Raw genomic sequence first — 23505 nt, 5'->3', positions numbered from 1 at the left:
GCTGAACTGCCCCCCTCCTTTTTGCCCTCTCCACTCCTTCAAGGTGACCTTTTTTTTTTTTTTTTTGAGATGGATGAGCTAAATGGTGTAACAAATGACCTACTTGGATGTGAAAACAAAAAAATCCAGGACTAACAATAATAGAGAACATTATTAATTTATTGAGCATTTACTACATACTAAGTACTTTTCGTGCATTCTGTCACTTAAACTAATCAACAAGATGAGCAACTACTAGGTAAGTAGTATCCATGATCCCATTTTACAGATAAAAAACTGAGGTTCAAAGCATTTAAGCAACTCGCTTAGGATTTGAGGTCAGATCTCCCTGAAATTCTAGCCAGATACTAACAAGACAAGGCTGCCTCTCTCCATTGCACTCTGACAGTTGGCCATACACTTAGCTTATGTGTTCCAAGCAGGTATACATGGGACATTTTACAACACTGTGCATCATTTATAGTTACTTCTTGGTGTTGGTGTGAGACATTTCAGAGCATTGTGTAAGAAAGTCCTTTAACGTATGTGCTATTCTTAAATTAGTTTTGATGGAAGCTAAGAAGGAGCCAGAGACAAGAGCTAGCAGCATATATCTCATATCCAACTGCATCTTAATATTTGAGTCCAAGGCATCAGCAGCCCTCAGATATGTAGCTACGGGAGCCTCCTAATGGTTTCTCCTGTGTCCACCGTTCTTTCCCATCAACATCAATCCCAGAGTGATATTTTACAAATGTTCATCAGGTCTTGTCACTTCTCTGCTTGAAACCTCCCAAAGGCTTCTTATAAGCAGCAGAGAAGAAAAATCACATTCCTTTCTGTGGCCTACAAAACTCCATAATATCCGGTCCTGACCTTATCTCTCAGTTTATGCACTGACCTGGTCACTGCTCCAGCCCTGCTGGCTGGGTTATTGATGTCATTCTTGTTTTTCAAAGATGCCAACCTGCTTCCGGCTCAGGAATTAAGCTCCTCTGATTCTCAACACACATGGCTTCTTCTCATCATTTGGGTTTCAGCTGGAATGTCCCTACTTCAGAGTAGCCTTCTTTTCTCCCAGTGGCTTTCTTTCTTATCTTTTCTGCATTGCACTTGTGTCACTGTATGAAGTTCTTTCTTTGTTGATTTGTTGCCATCGTGTTTGTCTCTGCTTCCCCAACTTCAGTGTGGCTTTTGCGGGCTCAAGAACTCTGCTTTAGTGGCTGCTGTATCCTCAGTGCTTCCATAAATGCTGGTTAAATGAATGGCTGGGTTGTTCAGTGGGGAAGTTACGATGTACCTGCATGTAAAACTCTCAGTCAGAAAGTGCTTGTGAGCTGTTAGTGCTATGGTTGGAGTTGTTAATTCCAGACTGGAATTTCATGATCACATAATCTATACAACAAGTTTTAGGAATTGCCCAAGACACTGCATTTCCTCAAGAACTGGGAGGACCCCTCAGTCTCATGATCTAGGCCCTAAAGTCTGTGTTATTATGAGGTGGCTGCTTTTGCCAGTTCTCGGCTCATGTGGACTTGACCTTCAAACCAGCAGCATTCAGCTCTCATTTCTGACTGACCTTTTACTTAGGCCCAGGGCAATGTTTTCATCTCTGACAAACTTGACCACTGCTAGTTTCTTAAGAGTGTCTGTCCTTATGAAAAGGGATTTTGCTGCCTGTGTCATAATGATCTGTAATACCCGATAAACTGCAAACAATAGGGGCATTTTGGGGGGATGCTGAAACAAAAAGGCGTCTGCAATTCTGAGGCAGTGCTAAACTGGGGCACATAAAAAAGTTATAGCACGTGGAACGCTGCACTCGCAGCTCCCATCAGGAGGGGGGAGAACTCGACGGTCCTTACAATGAGCTATTATTTTAAGGGCACCATGGAACCACGTAATTGCAGCCCTTTATAAAACCATAAAAATGTGTCAAACATTGTACAAACTCAAACTGTCTGGGCTTGAATGTTAGACCAAAAATTTAATAAATAAAGAGGTCTTCTTAATCTGATCAAATATTTAAAGAAAAAATTGAAATGAGGCAGATTTCATCATTATATAACAACTTCATGGGTTTATTTGTGGTTTTCAAAATGTTCAGTAGAGGAATTCTGCCTGTATATATTTTTGTTTGTCCAGATCCACAGACTTTAATTTTTGTGGAATTTATAAATTTTTTTAAAAAAATTACAAAATTAGTGCCATATACATTATAGAAAATACTAAAAAGAACCAATAAGGTAGCAGCCACCTATAATTTAATCATCCTGAGACAGTCATGGAGAAGATTTTTGATGAATGATTTGTAACTGGTTTTTGTGTGTGTGTGTATGCATATGTATAAACAACATTTTTAAGTCAGTTTAGGGTCACAGTGTATGTAGTGATTCTAACCTGCTTTGTGTTCCTACTTACATGATGAACTTTCCCCCTCATTTAATAGTTTTATAAAATATGGACTTCATTCACTGTATTGTATCCATCTATATGGGGGCAATTCCCCTCCCCACCCCAAGGACATTTGTAATGTTGGAGACATTTTTGGTTGTCAGAACTGGCATTGGGGGGAAGGTGCTACTGGCATCTACTGGGCAGAGACCAAGGATGCTGCTAAATATCCTATAATACACATGCAACCCCACAACAAAGATGTACCTGGCCATAGGGTCAGTCATGCTGAGATAGAGGAACCTTGAACTTATATGGCTCCTTCATAATTAATTGAATGCATTGCTTTCTATTAGATATTTGTTTCCAGTATTTTGTTATTAGAGATTAATGGTTGGCACACTTTCTGTAAAGAGCCAGATAGTAAATATTTTAGGCTTTGGAGATTATAAGGTCTATTACTCAACTCTGCTCTAGTATTGTAATAGCTTGAAAGCAGTCGTATACTATATGTAAATGAATGGGTGTGGCTGTGTCCCAATAAAACTTTATTTACAAAAATAGGCAGTGGGCACTAGGGTAGTAATTTGTCCACTTCTGTTTTAGGCAATGCTCTGATGTACCTCTGTGTTCTTAAATCTTTGCCCTTAGATCTGATGATTTCCTTAGAAAAAGTTCTTGAAAGTGTGAATTATTGGATGAACATGTATGTACCTTTTAAAAGTTTATATCAATTTATTTTTTTTCTCACTCACATCATATGAGATTGTTTATTTAGTGAGGCTTATTCTGATCCCACTTATGCCACCATCATTCCGTCAGATTTGGAACTACCTCCTGGAATGTGGAGTGTGAAAGGTAAAGCAGGGTTTGCCAATTTAAATGCCTTCAGGAGTCAGGCAGATTAATGAGTAAATCAGGCTAGTTATCAGTGTCAGAATAAGGAGTGGTAGGAATGTAGCAAAATGAAGAACAAGTGTTCCTTCAAAAGAGGGAAGCTGCTTCTCAACCCTGCCCCTTGCTGGCCCGCTAGAAGGTGGTTCATTGTTGCTAGATCTTCTGTTTTATCTAGAGAAACCAGAAATCCAAATTTTAGTATGATAACTCTATAGTTTTTAATTAAATACTCTGTAGGCAATAAGCCATACCTGTGGACTGTGCCCATGGGCCACCAGCTTGAGGAATTCTGCTTTAACTGTGACTTATCAAGGGGTCTACAGTTTAGAGATGGAGACAGATCTCCAGGATCCTGGCACTAAGCATCGTGGATGAGAGCTATAAGAGTTGGCAACCTTTGGGTCTGCGCTCATAGAAAAGGAAGCTTTATAACTCAGATTAGGGAGGTGCACTGTGAATCAACGGCCTGGCTTGGAGATATTACCTCCAGAGATTTCTGAATTAGTTAGGAAGAGTGAGGGTCTACCACTTCTCCATCTCCTCAGGACACTTCTAGAGGCTTCAGGATCCTGGCCTCCAACCTGTACAAGGCCCTACACAATCTGACCCTTTGTCCTTAGTTTCTAGTCTCCCCACTCATTCATGCATTTCAGCCACACTGCCTTCATTCAGTCATTGATTATCCAAATATTTGCTGAGCTCCTACTCTGTGCCAGGCCATGTTCTGGACAAAGTAGAGCAGGGTATGTATGGGGATGGAGAGCACGGGCAGGGTGGGAGTTGGGGTCTCTAAGTTCTTAGGATGGTTGTGGGAGATAAGATCAGAGAGGTCATGACCCCAGGGTGGAGGGGGAAGGGGGCACAGTAGGCTGGAGTCTTCAAAGTTTGCTGTGCATAAGAATCTACCTGGAGAACTTGTTAAAACATAGATTTCTGATCCTCACCCAGAGATTCTGATTCGTTAGCTCTGAGATGGGGCCCAAGAATATGAATTTCTAACAAGCCCCATAGGTAGTTCTGGTTTAGGGACCTGTAGGCCATTGTAAGTAGTTTGTTTTCTCTCAGACATAAATAGGGAGCCATTACAGAGGGGTTCTTTTTGCAGATGAGTGACATAATCTGACATATTTTACAAGAATCACACAGTGTATTGAACACAGGGTGCAAAAGAGCACATACAGAAGTAGGTGGAAGAGTCAAGAGGCTTTCAGTCATCCAAGTGAGAAATCATGGTGGCCCGGATCAAGTGGTAACAGTAGAGATGGTGAAAATTAGTTAAATTCGGGATATATTCTGAAAAGGAAGCCAGTACTTCTTGATGGAGTAGATGTGGGGTGTGAAGGAAAGAAATGAATCAAAGATGACCAAGGTTTTGGAAATGAGCAACAAGGTTGAATGAGATGAAGGTCATTTTTTTGGTGATTTCATATGTTTCAAGCTAATGGAAGAATGGGGGTACCATCTGCTATGATGGAGAAGACCATAGGGGGAAGAGGAAGGTGGACACTTTAAGTCTGAGATGTCTGCAGTCCTCCCAATGGAGTAAGCAGGTGGAGCTGAGTGTGGAGTTCAGGACATCTAAGCAGAGTGTTTAAATCCAGGAGCCTGGCTTAGGTCACCAGGGCTGTGCGTGCAGAGAGAGGAAATCAAGCTCTGAGCCTTGAGGCGTTCTGACATTTACGAGGGAGAGAAGAGGAGAAAACTAGCAAAGGCCAGTGAGAAGAAATGTTGAAAGAGGCAGGAAGAAAACCGGGCGAGTGCGGTCAAGAAGCAGCCAAGGAAAGAATGTGCGTGAAGAGCCTCCTAGCAGTTCCCTGAGCCTGGGAGGCTTCCTCACACCTGAGGACTTTTGTACTTTGCTGGGTGTCTCTTGCCACCCATCTGCCTGGCTCATTCTCTTCCCCAACTTCAGGTCTGTGCTTAAATGTCGTCTTCTGGGTGAGCCTTGCCCCAAACAGCCTGTGTAAGATGAAGACAGTTGCCTGGCATCTGGTTGGTACTCAGACAGTATTTGGTGAATGAATGTGAAGATATAAGTCTTTTGATAGGGGCAGAAGTCCAGGTGAAAATGTCTTAAAGCCTTGCACTCAAGGTGTGGTGTGGTTTGTGGACCAGCAGGGTGGGCATCCCCTGGGAGCTTATTGGAAATGCAGGAGCTTAGGCCGCACCCCAGACCTACAGATTCACACGGCACTTAACAAGATCCCAGATGATTTATATAGACATTAAGGCTCGCACCCAATCCTGTTTTTAGTTCTTTTTGTATTTGGTAAGAGGACGACTGGATATACTCTCTGATGGTAACAACTCAAAATAAGAGGTTAAAACTATGAAAATCCAGAGTCCATAGTTCCTTCTGTATTCAATCAGTTGTCGTCATATGATCTTTAAAAATTGTGAGGAGAGGCTTTCAAGAATACTTTGTAGGCTAGCCAAGTGATTTCATAGTTTTATTTTGAATTGACCTAAGCTAGGAGTGAACATATAAAATGCACAGCATCAGGTACATGGTAGACAATTTTGAGTGAATGAATGCTAATTGTTTTCTGTGTTTTAAAAAATCTTGGTACTTATGACATATCATAAGTAGGAGGTAATAAGCATATCCTGTGTTCTTATGTCCAGTTATATGGAAAAGCAATACTATATACTATTTCTCTTTAGAAAAACCACCTCATTCTTCAAACCTTGCTAAAGCTTCAACATAATAGGAAAGCTGAATTCTAGATTGGTAAAACTTTCTTACAGAGCACTGGTTGACATTTTCTGTAAACAGTAGATATTTTAGGCTCTGGGGGCCACGTGGGCTCTGCTGCTCTAGTGTGGGCGCAGCGTGGACAACATGTAAACGAATGGACGGGGCTGTGTGCCAGGAAGCTTTATTTATGGACACTGAAATTTGGATTTCATAGAATTCTCATGTATCATGAGATATCATTCTGCTTTTGATGGTTTTCAACCATTGAAAAATATAAAATCTATTCTTAGTTTCTAGGCCATACAAAAACAGGGAACAGGCCTGATTGGGCAGGTGGGCAGATCCCTGTGATAGAGAAAAGGACCTGGGCATATCAACCTTGGTCACTTCTGACTTTCTTTTATTTAAGTACTCATTGTTTTTGCTTTTTGTTTGCATATGACTTTTTAAAATTGAAGTATAGTTGATTTACAATGCTGTATTAGTTTCAGTTGTACAGCAAAGTGATTATTATACATATGTATATATCTGTTCTTTTTCAGATTCTTTTCCATTATAGGTTATTACAAAATATTGACTATAGTTCCCTGTGCTGTACAGTAGGACCTTGTTGTTTACCTGTTTCATATATAGCAGTGTGTATCTGTTAATCCCAAACTCCTAATTTTTCCCCTCCCGCCCCTGCTTTTCCCTTTGGAAAACCATAAGTTTGTTTTCTATGTCTGAGAGTCTGTTTTCTTTTTTGTAAATATGCTCATTTGTATCATGTTTTTAGATTCCGCATACAAGTGATATCATATGGTATTTGTCTTTCTCTGCCTGACTTACTTTACTTAGTATGATCAACTCTAGGTCCATCCATGTTGCTACCTATGGCATTATTTTATTCTTTTTAATGCCTGAGTAATAGTCCATTGTGTATATATACAACATCTTCTTTATCCATTCATCTGTTGATGGACATTTAAGTTGCTTCCATGTCTTGACAATTGTAAATAGTGCTGCTGTGAACATAGAGGTACATGTATCTTTTCAAATTAGAGTTTTCGTCTTTTATGGATATATGCCCAGGAGTGGGATTGCTGGGTCATACGGCAACTCTATGGTTAGTTTTTTGAGAAACCTCCATACTGTTCTCCATAGTGTCTACACCAATTTACATTCCCACCAAAAGTACAGGAGGGTTCCTTTTCTCCACACCCTCTTCCAGCATTTATTATTTGTCTGCATATGATTTTGATTCTTCTGTCTTAGGTCAGGATTCGTATTCTTGTTGTCCTTCTTTTTTGTTAGGGAGACCTTTGTACAGGTTGTACAGCAAACACGACTGAGTGAGAACATGTGTTCTGGACTGGTGTTTTCTTTCGTGGTAGTGTTATAATTGTGGGACTGAAAAGAATCTTGGCACCTCTCAGATGTGACCCTGGGCAAGACTTTGCTCAAATTATTTCAGAAAGCTAGCTTCCTTTGTTTCACCATTTTCTCAGGGATGGTGATTGCATCATTGACCATCTCTGTACATAGTCCTTTAAAAAACCGTTTGAAAAGAATAGTGTTTTGGGAGTGGTAGTGGATAGCAATTGATTGAATTATAATCCTTTTACTATTTCTTCAACTTACTGAGCAAAAGAACACATTCTCTCTCTAAACACAAAATGAGAAATCTAAATACTTTGTTGACTTGTTAAAAAAGTAAAATCAATTATAAACTAAAAGGATTATGGGAATCTTCGCTCAATTTTATTTTTATTCTGGTTTACAAATAGTAGAGGGAATAGAAGAACAGTGAACATCAGATGGGGATCTTTTTTCCTGCAGTGAATTCTTTTGTCAGCCAATTTGATAGTATCTGCAGGCACCATCTTACACTGATGTGCTCCAGGATCTCTTTAGAATGAAACTGCTGGAAAATAACCTGTCAGTGTCACCTGGGAAGTGGCGAAGCTAAACTGTGACAATTAGAATGTGATTTATTCCAGTTCTTTTGCTATCAATTCAGGATCTGAATGAAGAAAGGAAAAAGGGCAAGGAGATAGTAGTAGTAATAAAGGAAGAAAAGTTTCAAAGCCAGTGGATTTTTGCCCTTGATCCAGATAGCTAACATACTTTATTTATGTGAAATATAAGTTACGTCAATAAAATACTGTATTTCGATAGAGTAAGACGTATTTGTGGTCTGTGCTTCTAGTGCTCAGCAATACCCAACTTTTGGTATCCGAATTCTGTGGTATAGTTGGTTTCAAGGTCAAAAACATGAAAAAATTATTAGGAAATCATGCAGATGTTTAACACCACATATGTTTTCAGTTGCATGCTTGTTTGGCTATTTAAAAATTAATGCAAGGGAAATCACTCACTAAAAAGCTATGGTTTAGGATGGCTGAACACAGAACCTTATATTTATATGGCTTTGAAAATATTCCGAGGACTGTAGTATAGAGCCTCATAATAATGTTATGAGAAGTTAGGGCAGTTAGTGTTTCCTTCCAGCATCTTCTGGATATGAGGGAAGCAACACACACAGAGGTTGTGTCACACACCACCACCACACAGTGGGGGTGGCATGGCTAGGATGGGGTGGAGATACTGCAACAGTACTAACTGTTCCAGATCAGTGCTTCTCAAAGTGTCTCAGAGAGCCCTGGGGGTCTCCAAGACTCCTGTAGTTCTGTCAGGTCAAAACTACTTTCATAATAATACCGAGAGGTTATTTTCCTTTTTTCATGCTCATCTCTCGCGTACAATACTATGCCATTTTATATTAGGGACTTGAGCATCTGTGGATTTTGCTATCTGAAGAGGTCCTGAAACCCATCCCCATGGATTCTGAGGGATATCTATATACAGAAGAGTTTTACAGAGGCTACATGATGTGTTAAAATGTCATTGTTCTAAGGGCCAGTGGACTATGTGCTAGTGGATAATCTTATGTTTTAAAAATTTCTTACTTTTAATTCCTAAGATGAGAAATATGGATAGATATAACCTGCATAAACACAAGAAATTAAAACAGTTTAAAAGGGTCCTAGGACAAAAAAGAAAGTTTGAGAATTGCTGTTTGAGATAGGTTGCTAAGCCTGGTAGAGGTGTGATTTCATTTAATACTGAAAACACCTCTCAGAGGCAGGTTCTATTGTCATTCCCATTGAGCACATGACGTGATGAAGGCCTGGAAAGGTTAATGACTTGCAGAAGGTCATAAAAGTAGTAAGCTGCAAAGTCTGAATTTGAACCCAGGTTTCAACTTCTTAATTCTTCTGTTGACTGTACTGTCAGGCATGATATCCCTGTCAGAGAAGCACCAGGAGTGCTTGGATTTGATGCTAAGTTCTCAGAAGAGGAACTAACTTCTTAAAACCTAGGCCACCCCCCCACCCCAGGGAATGTAGATAGGAAGATTCTCCTGTGGGCATTATAGAGCAGAGACCACATTCTACTGGCTTGTGGGCTGAGTCCAGCCAACAGATTTGTTTGATTTGTCTTCTACAATATGAAAAATCAAACAATTTGGTGTCATTTTTGTAATCTGGGAGATTTCATTTAAAAAACAAGTTCAGATTGCCAACTAAATTGAAAAATTGGAAGATCTAGCTAGACTGGAATAGTTTTCCCATATGGCCGCAATCAGTTGCAGATTATGTTAGCTCTTCCTTTTAGATGAAATATCCACCCTCTAGTTTGCCACAGGCCTCACCACTCCCTATTACACACCACAGATCATGACCTCACTTATGTTACCTGTTTTAGGTGTTTGGAGTGGAGACATCTGGGGATGTTCTGACTTCTCCATAGTGTTTACAGCCAGTCTGTTCTCAACTTACTTAAAAAGACACTGACAGTAAAAGGGCAAAAATACATCCCACTCTGACTACCCCAACCTGGTTGTAGTAAAGACCTCACTGACGCCAAATAGAGAACAAGCTGCTTTTTTCCTTACTGAAGCTTAAAATTCTGATTCATTAAAAATAAGGATCTGCCAGTGAATTAACGTTTATTTTTAAATGTGCAGCCCCTTGTGTTTAAAGTGTAATAGTGAAATAAGCACATTACACTCATTGCCCTCATTTTATGTTTATTTTAGAAATGTCTATTGTCCTCATCATTATCGTGTCTGGACCCTTTATGAAACTTAAAATGTCTCTGTGAACCTCTGTGTGCATGTTAGATCAGTCATTTGAAACAATTTGAGGTTGTCAACTAAAGGACTTCATTATCCTGGGCATTTGGATGGAATTATTGAATTTCAAATTCTTGTGCTTGAAGTATCTCAGCAATTCAGCAGTGCATATCAACTGTTACCATAATTTTTAGATATATATTTGTTTGCCTTTTATCTTCCTTTGCTTCCCCCCAGACTCTCAGGGTCATAAACCTGGCAATTATATCTACTTGCTCACAATGTGTATTCTGTGCCTTGCACAGTGTTTAGCACATAATAACAGTAAATAATGGAATGAATAAGGAAATCTATAAATGCCTCAGTTGTGTATATGGTAACTCTTATTCTTCTCTAGCTCCAAGAATTATATTAAAAGATTTTTTAGTGAAAAATTTTATGCTTCCTTATTTGAGGATTAAATTGGGGAGATGTGTATTTCTTATTTTCCACATAAATATATATCCAAAACTGCCTCTGTATTTTTCCTTTTCTATTTAGAATAGCTCCCCCTCGTCCTGATGTAAGGTCAGTAGGAAATTTATATATCTGTCCAGTTAAGAATAAGATGCACATTGAGACCAGGATGCAAGATGAGGCTGTTGAACTTGAAAGTTCATCAGAGACTCCCCCATACTAAAAGACACTCTTTCTGCATTTGGAAGGGCTGAGTTATTCGGCCATTAGAAGAGTCTCATGTGTAGCTTTTAGGCAATGTTCTCCAAAGGGGGCATCTAGCTCTTAACCTATTGCTGAAAGAGAAATACCATTGTCTATTAATACTACTGGAACTAAAGATGAATAGTGAATTGGCCTTGATCTGACAGTGAGTTTGACTTTGATAGCTCATCCCTTAAAAAGGTTCTTTTATATTTATGAAAAAAAGTATGACGTCAAGCTGGGTGGGGTGCGGGGGGGTTGATATCAATATTTAAGAGCAAACTCGTAGGGCTTCCAAAAAAAAAGCCCTTTGTGTGAACTTTTTTTTTTTTACATGCATAACTAATTAGCTTAGGTTATTATAAGCAGGGCTGCTGTGATAAAGTTTCCGGTGGTGTCTCGGGATACCTTGTTTATAGTACTTTCTCTATGCCAGTCTACGAATCGGAGTTGCAGAAAGTAGAGGGAGCGAATAGTCTACCGTTATTTGTTGGATTGGGGCCACCTAAAACGTGGTTATGCTGGAAATGCTAGAATATAATCACTATCAGGTGAGCTTTATTCTTATATTTAGTCTCTGAAATGTAATCAATAAATTGAGCGTTTCACCTTTTCATGTTATTGTAGTAGACACAGTTTTCAATAAGTACATGTCTTCCCGTTTAATGCTGTTTATTGTTTGATACCATAATCAGTAATTCGATGTAGTTTTGAATAAAGTAAATATTAGTAGGATTTTTTTTTCCCCTGGTGCATGGCTGTGCTCTCTCCATGAGCTCCTGTTCATGGCTCTAAGATTAAATTGTGTTTATCAAGGAAAAAGTGACTAAATTGAGTATCATTGATTTTTTTTAAAAAGTTCTTATTCTCTATTAATGTCTATAAGAAAGAAGGGAAAAATAATGTTGGTGGCTTAATATTCATGCCTTCAAAAACACATACATAGAAGTGCTATGTGTTTGAAAGAAACTGCTTAATGGGGAATTGCTTTTTATGTTGAGTTTAAGATCTTAATTAAAATGTTGAACAGTCATGTCCAAATGCAAGTGGGAGGAACTGATCCACAACCAGTTGATTTAATCATCCGAATGTTTCTGTTTCCGTTCTACAACCGTTTTATAGTTGTTCCTTAAGGAGGGTTTTTGGTGTTTTTTTAAAACAGAAAGCGGTTCTGTTTGCCAAAGAAAACTGAAATGAATCAAGTTATGCGCCTTCTTCTAGATTGTTGTTTTGATCTTAACAAACTCTTTCAGGTGTGTTGGGGAATTTTTGCCCTACAGATAGTGGCAAATTTTTAGTCATCAGACATGAGAAGAAGGGCACAAGGTTTTAAAGAGATGATGGACCGCCAGTTAGCAGGGAAATAGGGCAGAGTACTACCCCAAATCCTAAGAGTTAGCCTTTAAACTTCAGTAGTATCAAAATCCATCAGCACGGTGCCTGGTACCTAACAGGGGCTTAATAATCTATTCTCTTGGTGGACTGGCCCGTCTCATGCTTGTGCCTGAAAGAAGAGCTGTCCGAAACTCACCAATAACAGCGCTCTCTTCTCTTCCCTCCGTGGCTATGTTCAGGTGCAGACCCACCTCGAAAACCCCACCAAGTACCACATACAGCAAGCCCAAAGGCAGCAGGTAAAGCAGTACCTTTCTACCACTTTAGCAAATAAACATGCCAACCAAGTCCTGAGCTTGCCATGTCCAAACCAGCCTGGCGATCATGTCATGCCACCAGTGCCCGGGAGCAGCGCACCCAACAGCCCCATGGCTATGCTTACACTTAACTCCAACTGTGAAAAAGAGGTAATTCATGTCTCCTCCCCTCTCCTTTTTCTTACACTGAATGACTGTCTGTTGGATCTCCCTCCCGCACTTGACCGTGGACTCCAGTCTGTCCGCGTGGCCACCTTCGCTGGCCGTTGTCCCCGATTCCCCATTCTAGCTGTCACCCTCCAGCCTCTTCTCCCTGTCACCATCCCCGGGTTATTGGGTTATGGCTCCTGGCAGGGGACCTGGCCCCCTCAGAGCAGAACCCAGACGCGAGGACACTTTTTCTTCCACCCCGTTTCTGCTTCGTTAGCTGAGTGTTCTCTTCCATTCCTTTCCGTTTACAGAGCAGTGAAAATGCAAGGAGAGAAGGAAAGGTGGAAAAGGGAGAGTAAAAATAGAAAAGGTGTTGGACAGGCGGTTTAGAAGTTCCGCTTGCTGTGAACGTCTGGGATGTTATTTTTATTGCTCCCTGAGTTGGAAAGGAAAAAAAAAAGCACAGAGTGTGCATGGCTGGATTGGAAGAATATAGCACATGAAAATCTAACAGAAAAGCAAAGATTTCCTTGCTGGGTGAATTCGGTTTCCTAATAAAATTGCCACTGCTGGTGAAATCTGCTTTTTGTAAAGGCTGGGTTGGAGACAAGACTCAAATGTACCTCAAGCTAATTATTGCATCAAAATTTGAAGCATACCTAACAGGAGGGTTGTGATTTAATATGTTATTTCCAAATATGAGATGATGAGCTTCATTTTAGTGGAGTTTGTCCTCTGAAATGTTCATGTGATTCAGAGGTGACTCTTCTGAAGTTTGGTTGATTTTAATTTCTAGAGGGACTAAGTCTTTTCCCTTTTGCCCAAACCAACCATCTTATTCTTCTCTGTCCATGTTTGTCATCTGTCAGGCTGATTTGCTGGAAGAAGTTCTTCCTTCATTATTTTGTTTCTCGGTCAGATTACACTTTATCAGAAAGCTTAGTTCATCTTGTTGCCGCGCCATCAGCCTCGTGTGAATATGTCATTGAAAAGTCATTTGCAAATCCAGATCATAGGCTGATTTTGCTTGTGTTTCTGCAGGGATTTTATAAGTTTGAAGAACAAAACAGGGCGGAGAGCGAATGCCCAAGTATGAACACGCATTTACGAGCGTCGTGCATGCAGGTACTGAATGACTCAGCAGCCCAAAGATGTAACGCTCTGTAATGAGGATCTATATTTGTGGCTAATCACACTTTCCTGATGACTTAAGGGTTTTTTTTTCCCCCATTGATTTTTTTTTTTTAATTGAGGAAGCTATGAACAGAACTATTTTCTTCATAATGTCTCATGATTAAAAAATTACTAGGGAAATGATACTTGAAATGCATTTTTCCCTGAGTTGCTGTAAGTCATTAAACAGTGCTTAAAATACATAAATTTTAATAAAATAGAATGTAAACTGCTGTACTTCATTTAGATACCATCATCAAAATATGTTGTACAAATTTATAGGTTAGCGACTTTGACAGGATATTTGTAAAACCAAGATGTGTGTGTGTGTGAGATCTATATATTGTTTTATAAAATGGAATCTCATGGAAAATATATTTTGAGATTTTATTCATTTAATGATAAATCATGGATATTTTCCCAAATAATGAAAAGTTCTTCTATGACATCCTACTTAATGGCTATATAAATCATGCTATACCCATTTATTAATATATTTATGTATTTTTAATGTGTATATACATATATGAGAAAGAAGAATAATAAACAAAAAATTCTTATTTTTTTTTGCTTTTCTCTACTGCCTTTTATCAACATGTATGACTCTTTTCATAAGAGAAAAAATTCTCTCATACCAAGCCCACTAAGTTCATTTCCCTAAAAATAAAATAAAAAATTTACGAAGAAAGGTTGCTCATAAGCCTTCTGGCCCATTTTCCAGTTTACCAACTCATTTAGAAAATCATCTCTTAAAAACAAGCAAACGAAACAGATACAACTGGTGTACCTGGAAAGGAAACAGTGTGGTGACAGTTATTCAAAACTGACCTCCAATTATTCTCAGGGGTCACTTAATGCCACTCATTTGTTGAATGTTTACTATATTCTTGGCACTGTGAGCACTTTATATGGTTTGTCCTGAAATCTCACAAGAATCCAATAAGGCCATGAGTATTATTACCCCCATTTTACAGATTGGGACACTGAGGCTCTTAAAGATGAAGGGTGTTACCCCAATCCAGAAAGTGGGAGAACCAGGATTCTGACAAGCCCCATGATGTTGGAGCCTGTCTTCTTTAATTAGAAAATGGCAAAAAGACACAAAGGAGCATCCGTCTGAGTTCTGAGATTTCATTGTGTACTTGTGAAGCACGATTAAGACCCAAGCGTGTGTGCACACGCACACCAAGTAGCTCAAATATATAAGGTGTTTGCGAAGAAATGTTTTCACGGACTTGTCTTTGCAACTGCTGCAATGCACATGTAATCACTGTTGTTTATTATCATAACTAATGTTTTGGTACTACAGGAATAAAATTGATCTAGAGGGAATGTCAGCTCCGCGACTGTAATGATAACCTCGTCCTGGTGTACTCCTCTGGGAGTGCCAAGCACGCTGGCAGCTGTACGAGGAGAAACTTATTTTACAAGTCCTTGTAAGATTAGTGCAGGGATACCCAGTGGCCTGGGAGCCACAGTGCCCCACACACCCCTGTGGGAGCAAAGGGCTGAATTGCCATCTGTGGTTTTTTATTCCAAGGAGGGTGTGGGAAAGGTACAGGGCATAGTCTTTAGAGGAGAAAAGGAAAAGGCAGCTGTCATTCAAGATGAAATTTCCTGGTTCATCTTTCTTGTTTAAGGCAGGCAATTTTGCATAAAAGTTCAGAGCATGGTTCAAACTGTGGCTCTAACCCTTCTCTGAAGTGTGACTTCGGGCAAGTTGCTTCTCATATATCTCACCTGGAAAATTGCTATAATAATAGCACCTACCCTGATAGGGTTATTGTCAGGATAAATCACCTAGCCCATAAAAAGTCCTGCGCCCAGTGTCTGGCACCTAGTAATCACTCACTAAGTGCTGGTTGCATATGTCATCCTCATCACCCATTAGTGTTAATGGTCTTCAATAATATTCTTATTTGGGGAGGAAGAGGACAGTTACCTCTTAGAATCTAACTAAAGAATGTTATTGCTTTGGGTCAGGAAAGACCATGGATTTCTTTTTGGGTTGCTTTGCACAGTTTTTGCTTATATCTGTCTGTTCTCCATTGCCTTTTTCCTTCAGATGGATGATGTAATCGATGACATCATTAGCCTAGAATCAAGTTACAATGAAGAAATCCTGGGCCTGATGGATCCCGCCTTGCAAATGGCAAATACGGTATCGGTGATCTTTTTTTCTAAAAGAAAATCTTGTGACATTATTTCCAGTGTTTTCTTCCTTCTCCTGAATTTTCAGTTTATCTTTGCAAGTGATTCATTGAGAAATGTATTGATGATGAGGCAGAGAAGTATCTCAGGATCACAAATAAATGGCTTAGACATCAGAAATTAAGAATTTCTCATGAGTTTATCAGTAACCCCATGATGAAGCTCTGCATTCCCTGGAGTCCAAGTCCACTTTCAGTAGCACGTTAGATCTTCCAGTTGCCTTTGACATCTGATGCCCAACTTAGGACACTGCTGCCAAGGGAAATACTCTGGACTGTGTTATTTACAGTGGTTTTCTAGTTGGCCTGAAAAGTTAATGCACTTTTTAAAGGAGATCCCTTATTAGTCACAGGTGATAGAGTGACATTCAAGTTACCCTTCTTCAACAGCAAATTTATTCCGATTTTAGTTAATTAATCAGGGGTCATATTTGCTCTTCTCTGTTACTTATTCCTCTCTGCAGTTTGGAGCCTTGCTTGTAGAGTTCATTTTCTTTCACTCCTTCCATTTTTGTCTTATTTGGTCCTTGCAGGAATTCCTTGGGTCAATGCCCTCCGTTTTAGGGTTAGGAAAAGTTAGCTTGTGTTGCGCTAGATTACACATCTCGGATGTGTCAGAGCCAGGACTCCTCGGTACATCTTTGAAGGCCTAGTCCCATCCTTTTCTGTTTTCTATACGAGCAATGCCATGAGACTATCATATTCTTTAGTAATTAGTTTTTAAAAGACTAACTTCCATGATGGTAGGGGGGTAAAAGGGAGTTGTTATTAATGGGTATAGAGATTCAGATTTGCAAGATGAAAAAGTTCTGGAGGTGTGTTGCCCAACAATGTGAACATACTTAACACAATTGAACTGTACACGTATTGGATTGGCCAAAAAGTTTGTTCGGGTTTTCCCGGAAAACCCACACGAACATTTTGGCCAACCCAATAAAAATAGTTAAGATGGGAAATTGTAGGTCATATGTTTTTTACCCCACATACACACAAAAAAGTTTTAAAGACTAAATTCCAATAGTAAATTTCCTTGGGAAGGGAATGTGGTAGCTCTTACTTCTTTATACTAAAATCCCTAGAAAACCAATTTTTTATAGTTAAGTTTTCTTATCTATCTTGATCCAGTCCTTTAAGTCACTTACTTGAAGTCTTGAGGGTTAAGGATGACTCCCCTCGAAACCTCTAATCTTCTTCTGGGATCCTTAGTTTTGTCAATTTACTGTCCATTTAAACTCACCCCCTCATTTTGAAAGAGCTAAATATTCTTTCTGACAAATGTTTCCGTGCCAAACTCTTCCCAACTTCTCTGAGCCCTTGGTTGGCTTCTGTGGAACCCTCTTGCTACCAACTTTTGCGCATCCCGTGAGGCAGACTGCACTTGTCTCAAAAGAACTTTGCTGATGAGGGTGGTCGTTTTTCCAGTGGCATCAAGTGGATACCTGAGCACACTCAGGAGGACTGTAGAATTGACATGATTTTTAAAAATTATTCCTTTTTAAATTTTTCCCCAAAGGTGAGGACCTTGGGTGTCACCTGATCCAACCTAGTACTCAATGCGTTCACCTCCTCTTGCATATCCTTTGTATTCCCCACCAAAATATCAGGCATTTGGCTTCTTAAAAGCCTCCAGTGAAAAATATGCACTCACTTACAAGTGAAGCAGTAAAGCACAATGGTTGGGAGTTGGAGATTTATGATCAGACCTGGATTCAAATCCTGAGTCTGCCATTTACTGTCTGACCTGGCACATTACTTTGCTTCTTAAAGTCCTCCATTTCCCCATCTGTAAAATGGGACTGATCACTGTTCCTACCTCACATGGTCATCTCATAAAGTATGTACAGCATTTAGCGTTGGAAACATAGCTTGTACTCAACAATATCTAAATTATTAAATGTAATTTATTATAGTTTCAAATAATTTTGATAGCATTTTTTCTGGGTGTTATTCACTCAGCACCTGTAATGTGTGAAGCTCTACATTAGAATAATATCATACTCGATAATGGAAATATTTCTCATAGTGAGTCTGTCTGTGAATTCCAGATGTGGGTCCCAGTTTGCCTCATGGAGAACTCGTCCTTGTGACAACCCTTCTGGAGACGTGACCTTTAGTCTGATAACCCACGTCTCCCCGGTCAGTCTACATTAGAGTAGACATCCTAGTTGCATCCGATTGCTCCTGAACTCCTTTTAAGATTGATTTAGCATTTATTAAAGACCTCATATGTGAGCAGTGCTGGGTAAGGTGCTGTGGATGCAAATGGCTCAGGTGTCCTTCCTGGTCTCATTGGGCTTACAAGTTTAGAAAAGGAGACCACTTCAGACCTTGAATGGAGAAGGATAATTCAGAAGCAGAGAGGCCATCTCAGGGGAGTTCCCAGATAGGAAAGAACCCCCAGGTAGAATTTAATTAATTTCCAGTCAGGAGAGGAGTAACCTGCAGCCACGCTCAGGAGTCACTGACTTTGTCCCAGCATCCATTTCTTTTCTGTGTTCCCCCGCATCAGAGCTTTCCCACAACAAACAATTTTAGCATTTTACTACGGGCAGAAAGACTGTAACATAGAGGTTTGGAACACAGACTCTGAGCCAGACATCTGAGTTCAATACATACTCTGGAGTGAGTTATTTGTCTTCCCTGCCTCACTTTCCTTGTCTGGAAAATGGGGACAGCAGTAGCATCGAAAACAATAGAAACCATGTGAAAATTATAAGAGTTAATCTACAAAAAAATATTTAGGACAGTCTTGCCTGACATGCTCTCACTGAATGTTAGTTACTAGCTCTTACTCATGATAAATTTGGGTTTTAATTGTCAAAATTAAATAACAAAGCCACTACAACTTACTAATATTTTAATTTTTTTTTCCCCACAGGGAAGTTTAAACTGAATGTCCTTTACATTGGGCATTTTTCCTTTTATTTGATTCTTTGAAATGGTCTATTTCAAGTAAACTACTTTAAAAAATAAAGTGGAAGGAACACTTAGAGAGGAAACTATCCTAAGGGAATTGGAGTCTAGAAATAACTATTCTGAGAGCACAAGGGCCCTCTTGTACCATCACAAACAAAGAATAAAAGTCCCAGTTTACTTGTGCTAACAGTGCTCAATTGATATTCAGAGAAGGGGACCATCCAGAGAGAAAAATAATAACATTTTACAATTATCATTTACTTGGAAAAATATTCATTTTGGTAGAGCAGAGCCCTGAAGAACTTGATTCAGACCAAGTTTAGGGCACATACCCACGTGTGTCTACCTTCTCTTTATTTGTCCTAATTAGGTTGCGGCTTTCATCTGTCCATTGTGTAGCTTGTGCACTGGAAGTGAAATCTTGTCCATCAAGTTAATGTGCTAGATAAAAACTCAGCAAAGACACAATATATCCATGTTAACAGAAGATGCCTCTTCCTCTTCCTTAGCTCCAAAGGTGTTATTTTGACCTAATTTTGATGTTAACCGTGTTTATGAGGAGATTTTTCTAATTCAGACGGGGAACCACAGAATCATTTCTTAAATTTGCATGGCTAGGAGACTCATTTCTAATTAGAAAGCCATATTATTTTAATCAGCCTTCCTCTGAGTAGCTTCAACAAGTAACAGTCAGTAATACAAAGAGCATAAGCCATCATTTAGAGCAGAGTCTTTCAAACCTTGGTACTATTGACATTTGAGATGGATAATTCTTTGTTATAGAGACTGTCCTGTCCATTGTAGGATGTTTAGCAGAATCCCTGGCTTCTACCCACTGGATGTCATTCGCACCTTGCCATCCCACTATGACAACCAAAAGTGTCTCTAGACGTTGACGAATGTCCCCTGGGGAAAGGGGCAAAAGCATCCCCAATGAAGAAGATTTATGGTAGTGAGTGGTCACTTTAGCTCTGCAGATCCCCTTATTTCTGTGCTTAGATCTGCATTGCGGTCCAATAAATTGGTGCAGTGGTCAACGGGATGCTTGGCAATTAACATGGCAGACAGTTTTGTTGATCAAAGTGAAAATTACCTTGACTGTCCAAAAACTGTAGACTGGGTATACGGTACTTTCCAGAAAACTATTATTACTACACATAGCAGTTTGTCAGTCACTTAAGAAGCAGGTACTCTGTTTCACCTACTTTTTTTTTTGCGGTACGCGGGTCTCTCACTGTTGTGGCCTCTCCCGTTGCGGAGCACAGGCTCCGGACGCGCAGGCTCAGCGGCCATGGCTCACGGGCCCAGCCGCTCCGCGGCATGTGGGATCTTCCCGGACCGGGGCATGAACCCGTGTCCCCTGCATCGGCAGGCGGACTATCAACCACTGCGCCACCAGGGAAGCCCTGTTTCACCTACTTTTATCTCGTTTACATTTTACAAAACCCTGTGAGATGGGTGATATGATTGCCACTTTTCAAACAGGGACGTCTCACCTCAGAGAGGTTAATATCATATAGCAGGTCAATGACAGGCAGGTTCTAACCCGGGTCTCTGACTCCTAAGCCCAGGCGGTAAATGACTGTACTGTGAATTTCTAAATTTGAGTATCCACACTTGGTTAGTGAGCACCTGGGTTTTTATTTGCTCAGGTTTAGTTGGAGATTAATTGAAAAGTGCAGTTTCTAATTGGTTATCATCAGCAGGTTGATCCTGCCCCCCAAATACTACAATTAACATGCAATGTGAACCTCCTATCAAAAACCTCCACTCAGACACAGCGAGACTTTCCTTTTTGTAGAGCCAGCAAGATAAGCTACACAAAGTGCCTTTCTACTTCTGTGCCTGGCTCAGAGTAGGCGCCCACAAAATTAAATTTTCCCCGGCAAAATATTCCAGCAGACTCTCCGCTGCCCACTCCTAACCAGCAAGTATTGGAAAAGCAGCTGAAGCAGGAAATCTTTTAGAGAACTCTCCAGAGGGTTATCAGCTACTTTTTCAACTGGAAGTAATGAGGTTTGACCTCAGTGGAGTGCCCGATAAGGCGTCTTGTTATAGAGATTTTAATTCATCTCTCTTTTTGGTCAGCACTGCTGTCAGTCCAGGCAATCTTCTCTGCAGTTTTTAACCCCTTCCCAATCCATTCCCTTCTGGGTTTCCCCCACTTCCACCCCACTTTTCCATCCATCTCTCTCCCCCTCTTGGGTTTGTGTCTCTCTGTTCCTGTTTCCATCCTGCCCCTTGTGTCTTTGTCTCTGTCTTCTTCCTAGTTTTTGAGTTTTTCACCCTCTTTTTCTGTGAGTCTGCATTTATTAAATATATGTACCTATAACATCTTCCTTTACATTGTGGTTAGAAAATATATTCTTGTCCTGGAGAAGCTAATAATAGAAGATATCTGTTCAATATAGATCCAGTGATGACTTAGAGGGTTTTTTTTAAAAAAGCTAGTTGCATTTATCACTTGCCTATTGTTTATCTCTAACAAATTATCATAATAACACAATTACATGCTTTGCATACGATTTGCATATGAAGCATAATACATATGATCTATATTTCTCGAGCTATGGAAACAATTGTTTTTAGCTCGTGGCATTGAATCTGAAGTCACATTCTTGGTTTATTAATACCTGCTAGTTCTTCCCAAATCTAAAATTCCAGGATGGGAGGATAAAGCTTTGGAATCTAGAAGGGTTACCAGATGTCATACCAGCTTTGTAAGTTTTGACTCTCTGACTGTACAGTGCTGTATTGAGACATATGAGCACCTTTCACTTTGCTGTATTAAGTTGGACAAGAATAAAACTGAACACACACAGGGCAAGGCTGACCCTGAGAATGTGACCTATTTCGTATAAAACCACTAAGTGAAATGACAGCTAATAATCAAAGTCACTTTTTTTTTATCAGTTCCTTAGCTAGAGGCCCTTGAAATGTGGTTCAAGGGCATTTTACATTATCACAATGCATTGTTCATATGCATATGTATAGTAAGATATGTGTAATCCATTTTATGTACATGATTTAGATGCTGTCTTCACAAAGGAGCAAAAGACTGAGTGGAGAAGAGAGATGTGCCCTGCTGATCTGTCTGTGCTACCTGCCCCCAACCCCAAGCAAATGTCATATTAACGTGTTGGAAAATACCTTATTCTGTGCACAGCCCACCCCCATCTCTCTAGCTAGGATTTTAGTTCATAGAGTATTTATTTAGAAGCCATGATAGGAATACAATGGCTGATGGCTACCCATGAGGGGAAACACATTTGAGTCTATATTTCATGGTATAATTTCATCTGTATGTTAGTGGTTATTTGAAAGAGTGAAATGTGTTGTATTGTGGTACAGCCTTTACCAGGTACCTCTTGATTACTAAACAGTTTAATCATACTTAAATGTTATCTAAATTTACTTTTCTCAGATTCAGAGTGTATAATCAAGTAAGGGAAGGGCTGAATGACATAAAATCTCACCTGGTAATAATAGTTACAGAAATTATTTAAGTTAAGCTGGAAATGGGAAGTGTCTGCCGTGGAAACAGTGAAGCCACCTATTTCCCAACAATTAATATTTAGAACTTTATTTCAGGGAGTGGCAAGAGGAAATGTCTTGGATCTCTTTCATCTACAAAAATGGGTGCATCAAACTCATGACAGGGAGCTAGTTACAGGAAAATGCATATGTTGCAAAGGGAACTCATTGTTGGGAAAAAAACAGGTTCATTACTTGAAAATATTCAATTCAGAACAAGAGACAAACACTCATAAGATAGTTTAGGAAAGCTAAATATTTCTTTCATTTTTTTTTTTCAAACGTAAAGTTTTGTTCTTTTATGAAAGCCAGTGGGCTCCCTCTTGTGGCTTTGTGAAAGATTTCAGTTTCAAAGAAAATAGCTTTTTAGCAGTAAGGAAACCATTTCTTTTCAAATAAGAAAACACTGTTAATTGCTTTTCCTTATAAAGAGAGAGAAAGAAATAAGGGAGAGAGGAAGAGAAGGAAGGAAAAAAGTTGACTTTGATGAAAAACGTGATTTGGTAACAAAGCCATGCCACATATAACCCTACCTATAATAATAGACAATATTTACTGGGTGTCTTCTATAAGCTACTACATGTGCTAAATAATGAGTTCGCGCGTTATCCTTTGTCTCCATGCTCAAAATAAACCTATAAGCTGGGTAGCAGAGTGATTTTATGGGCGTGAGATTCTGCCTCCTTTCCTGTCACTAAGGGGAACCCCCTAAGGAGACCATATATCTGTGAATGAATGAAAAGGTAAACATCTCATCTTTTCCTACGTTAAAAAATATCTTTTTACATCAGATCATTTCTTTTAAATAAAGTCTGGAATAGGATATGGGTTTTAGCTGAATAACTTAGGAATCGTTCAACAATTCATTTCCGTTACTCTTTTTCTCTCTCTAGTTACCTGTCTCTGGAAACTTGATTGACCTTTATGGGAATCAAGGCCTGCCACCACCGGGCCTCACCATCAGCAACTCCTGCCCAGCGAACCTTCCCAACATAAAAAGGGAGCTCTCAGGTAAATACCCAGCAAAATCTCTTACTAGAGATTTTCTGTTAATTTTCTGGTAAGCAAAGTTATCCAAATAGTGAC

The 23505-nt window shown here is 39.6% G+C and overlaps 1 protein-coding gene across 9 annotated transcripts in view; it reads left to right on the top strand.

Annotated features, from left to right (window-relative positions):
* MITF (melanocyte inducing transcription factor) overlaps positions 1–23505 on the top strand; it is a 225418-nt gene that overhangs the window by 181344 nt on the left and 20569 nt on the right. For 4 of the 9 annotated variants that reach the window (XM_060161359.1, XM_060161357.1, XM_060161358.1 and 1 more), the window contains exons 3-6: positions 12359–12586; positions 13628–13711; positions 15825–15920; positions 23313–23430. In XM_060161359.1, the coding sequence (XP_060017342.1) occupies positions 12359–12586; positions 13628–13711; positions 15825–15920; positions 23313–23430 (526 nt within the window). Of the gene's footprint in view, positions 1–11219; positions 11336–12358; positions 12587–13627; positions 13712–15824; positions 15921–23312; positions 23431–23505 lie in introns of those variants that run through there. The other 5 variants (XM_060161364.1, XM_060161362.1, XM_060161365.1 and 2 more) reach the window with 4 other exon arrangements.

Source organism: Lagenorhynchus albirostris, chromosome 10 (assembly GCF_949774975.1).
Source record: "Lagenorhynchus albirostris chromosome 10, mLagAlb1.1, whole genome shotgun sequence".
In the NCBI taxonomy this organism is placed as follows: domain Eukaryota; kingdom Metazoa; phylum Chordata; class Mammalia; order Artiodactyla; family Delphinidae; genus Lagenorhynchus; species Lagenorhynchus albirostris.
This window is presented reverse-complemented; position numbering and strand designations above follow the sequence as displayed.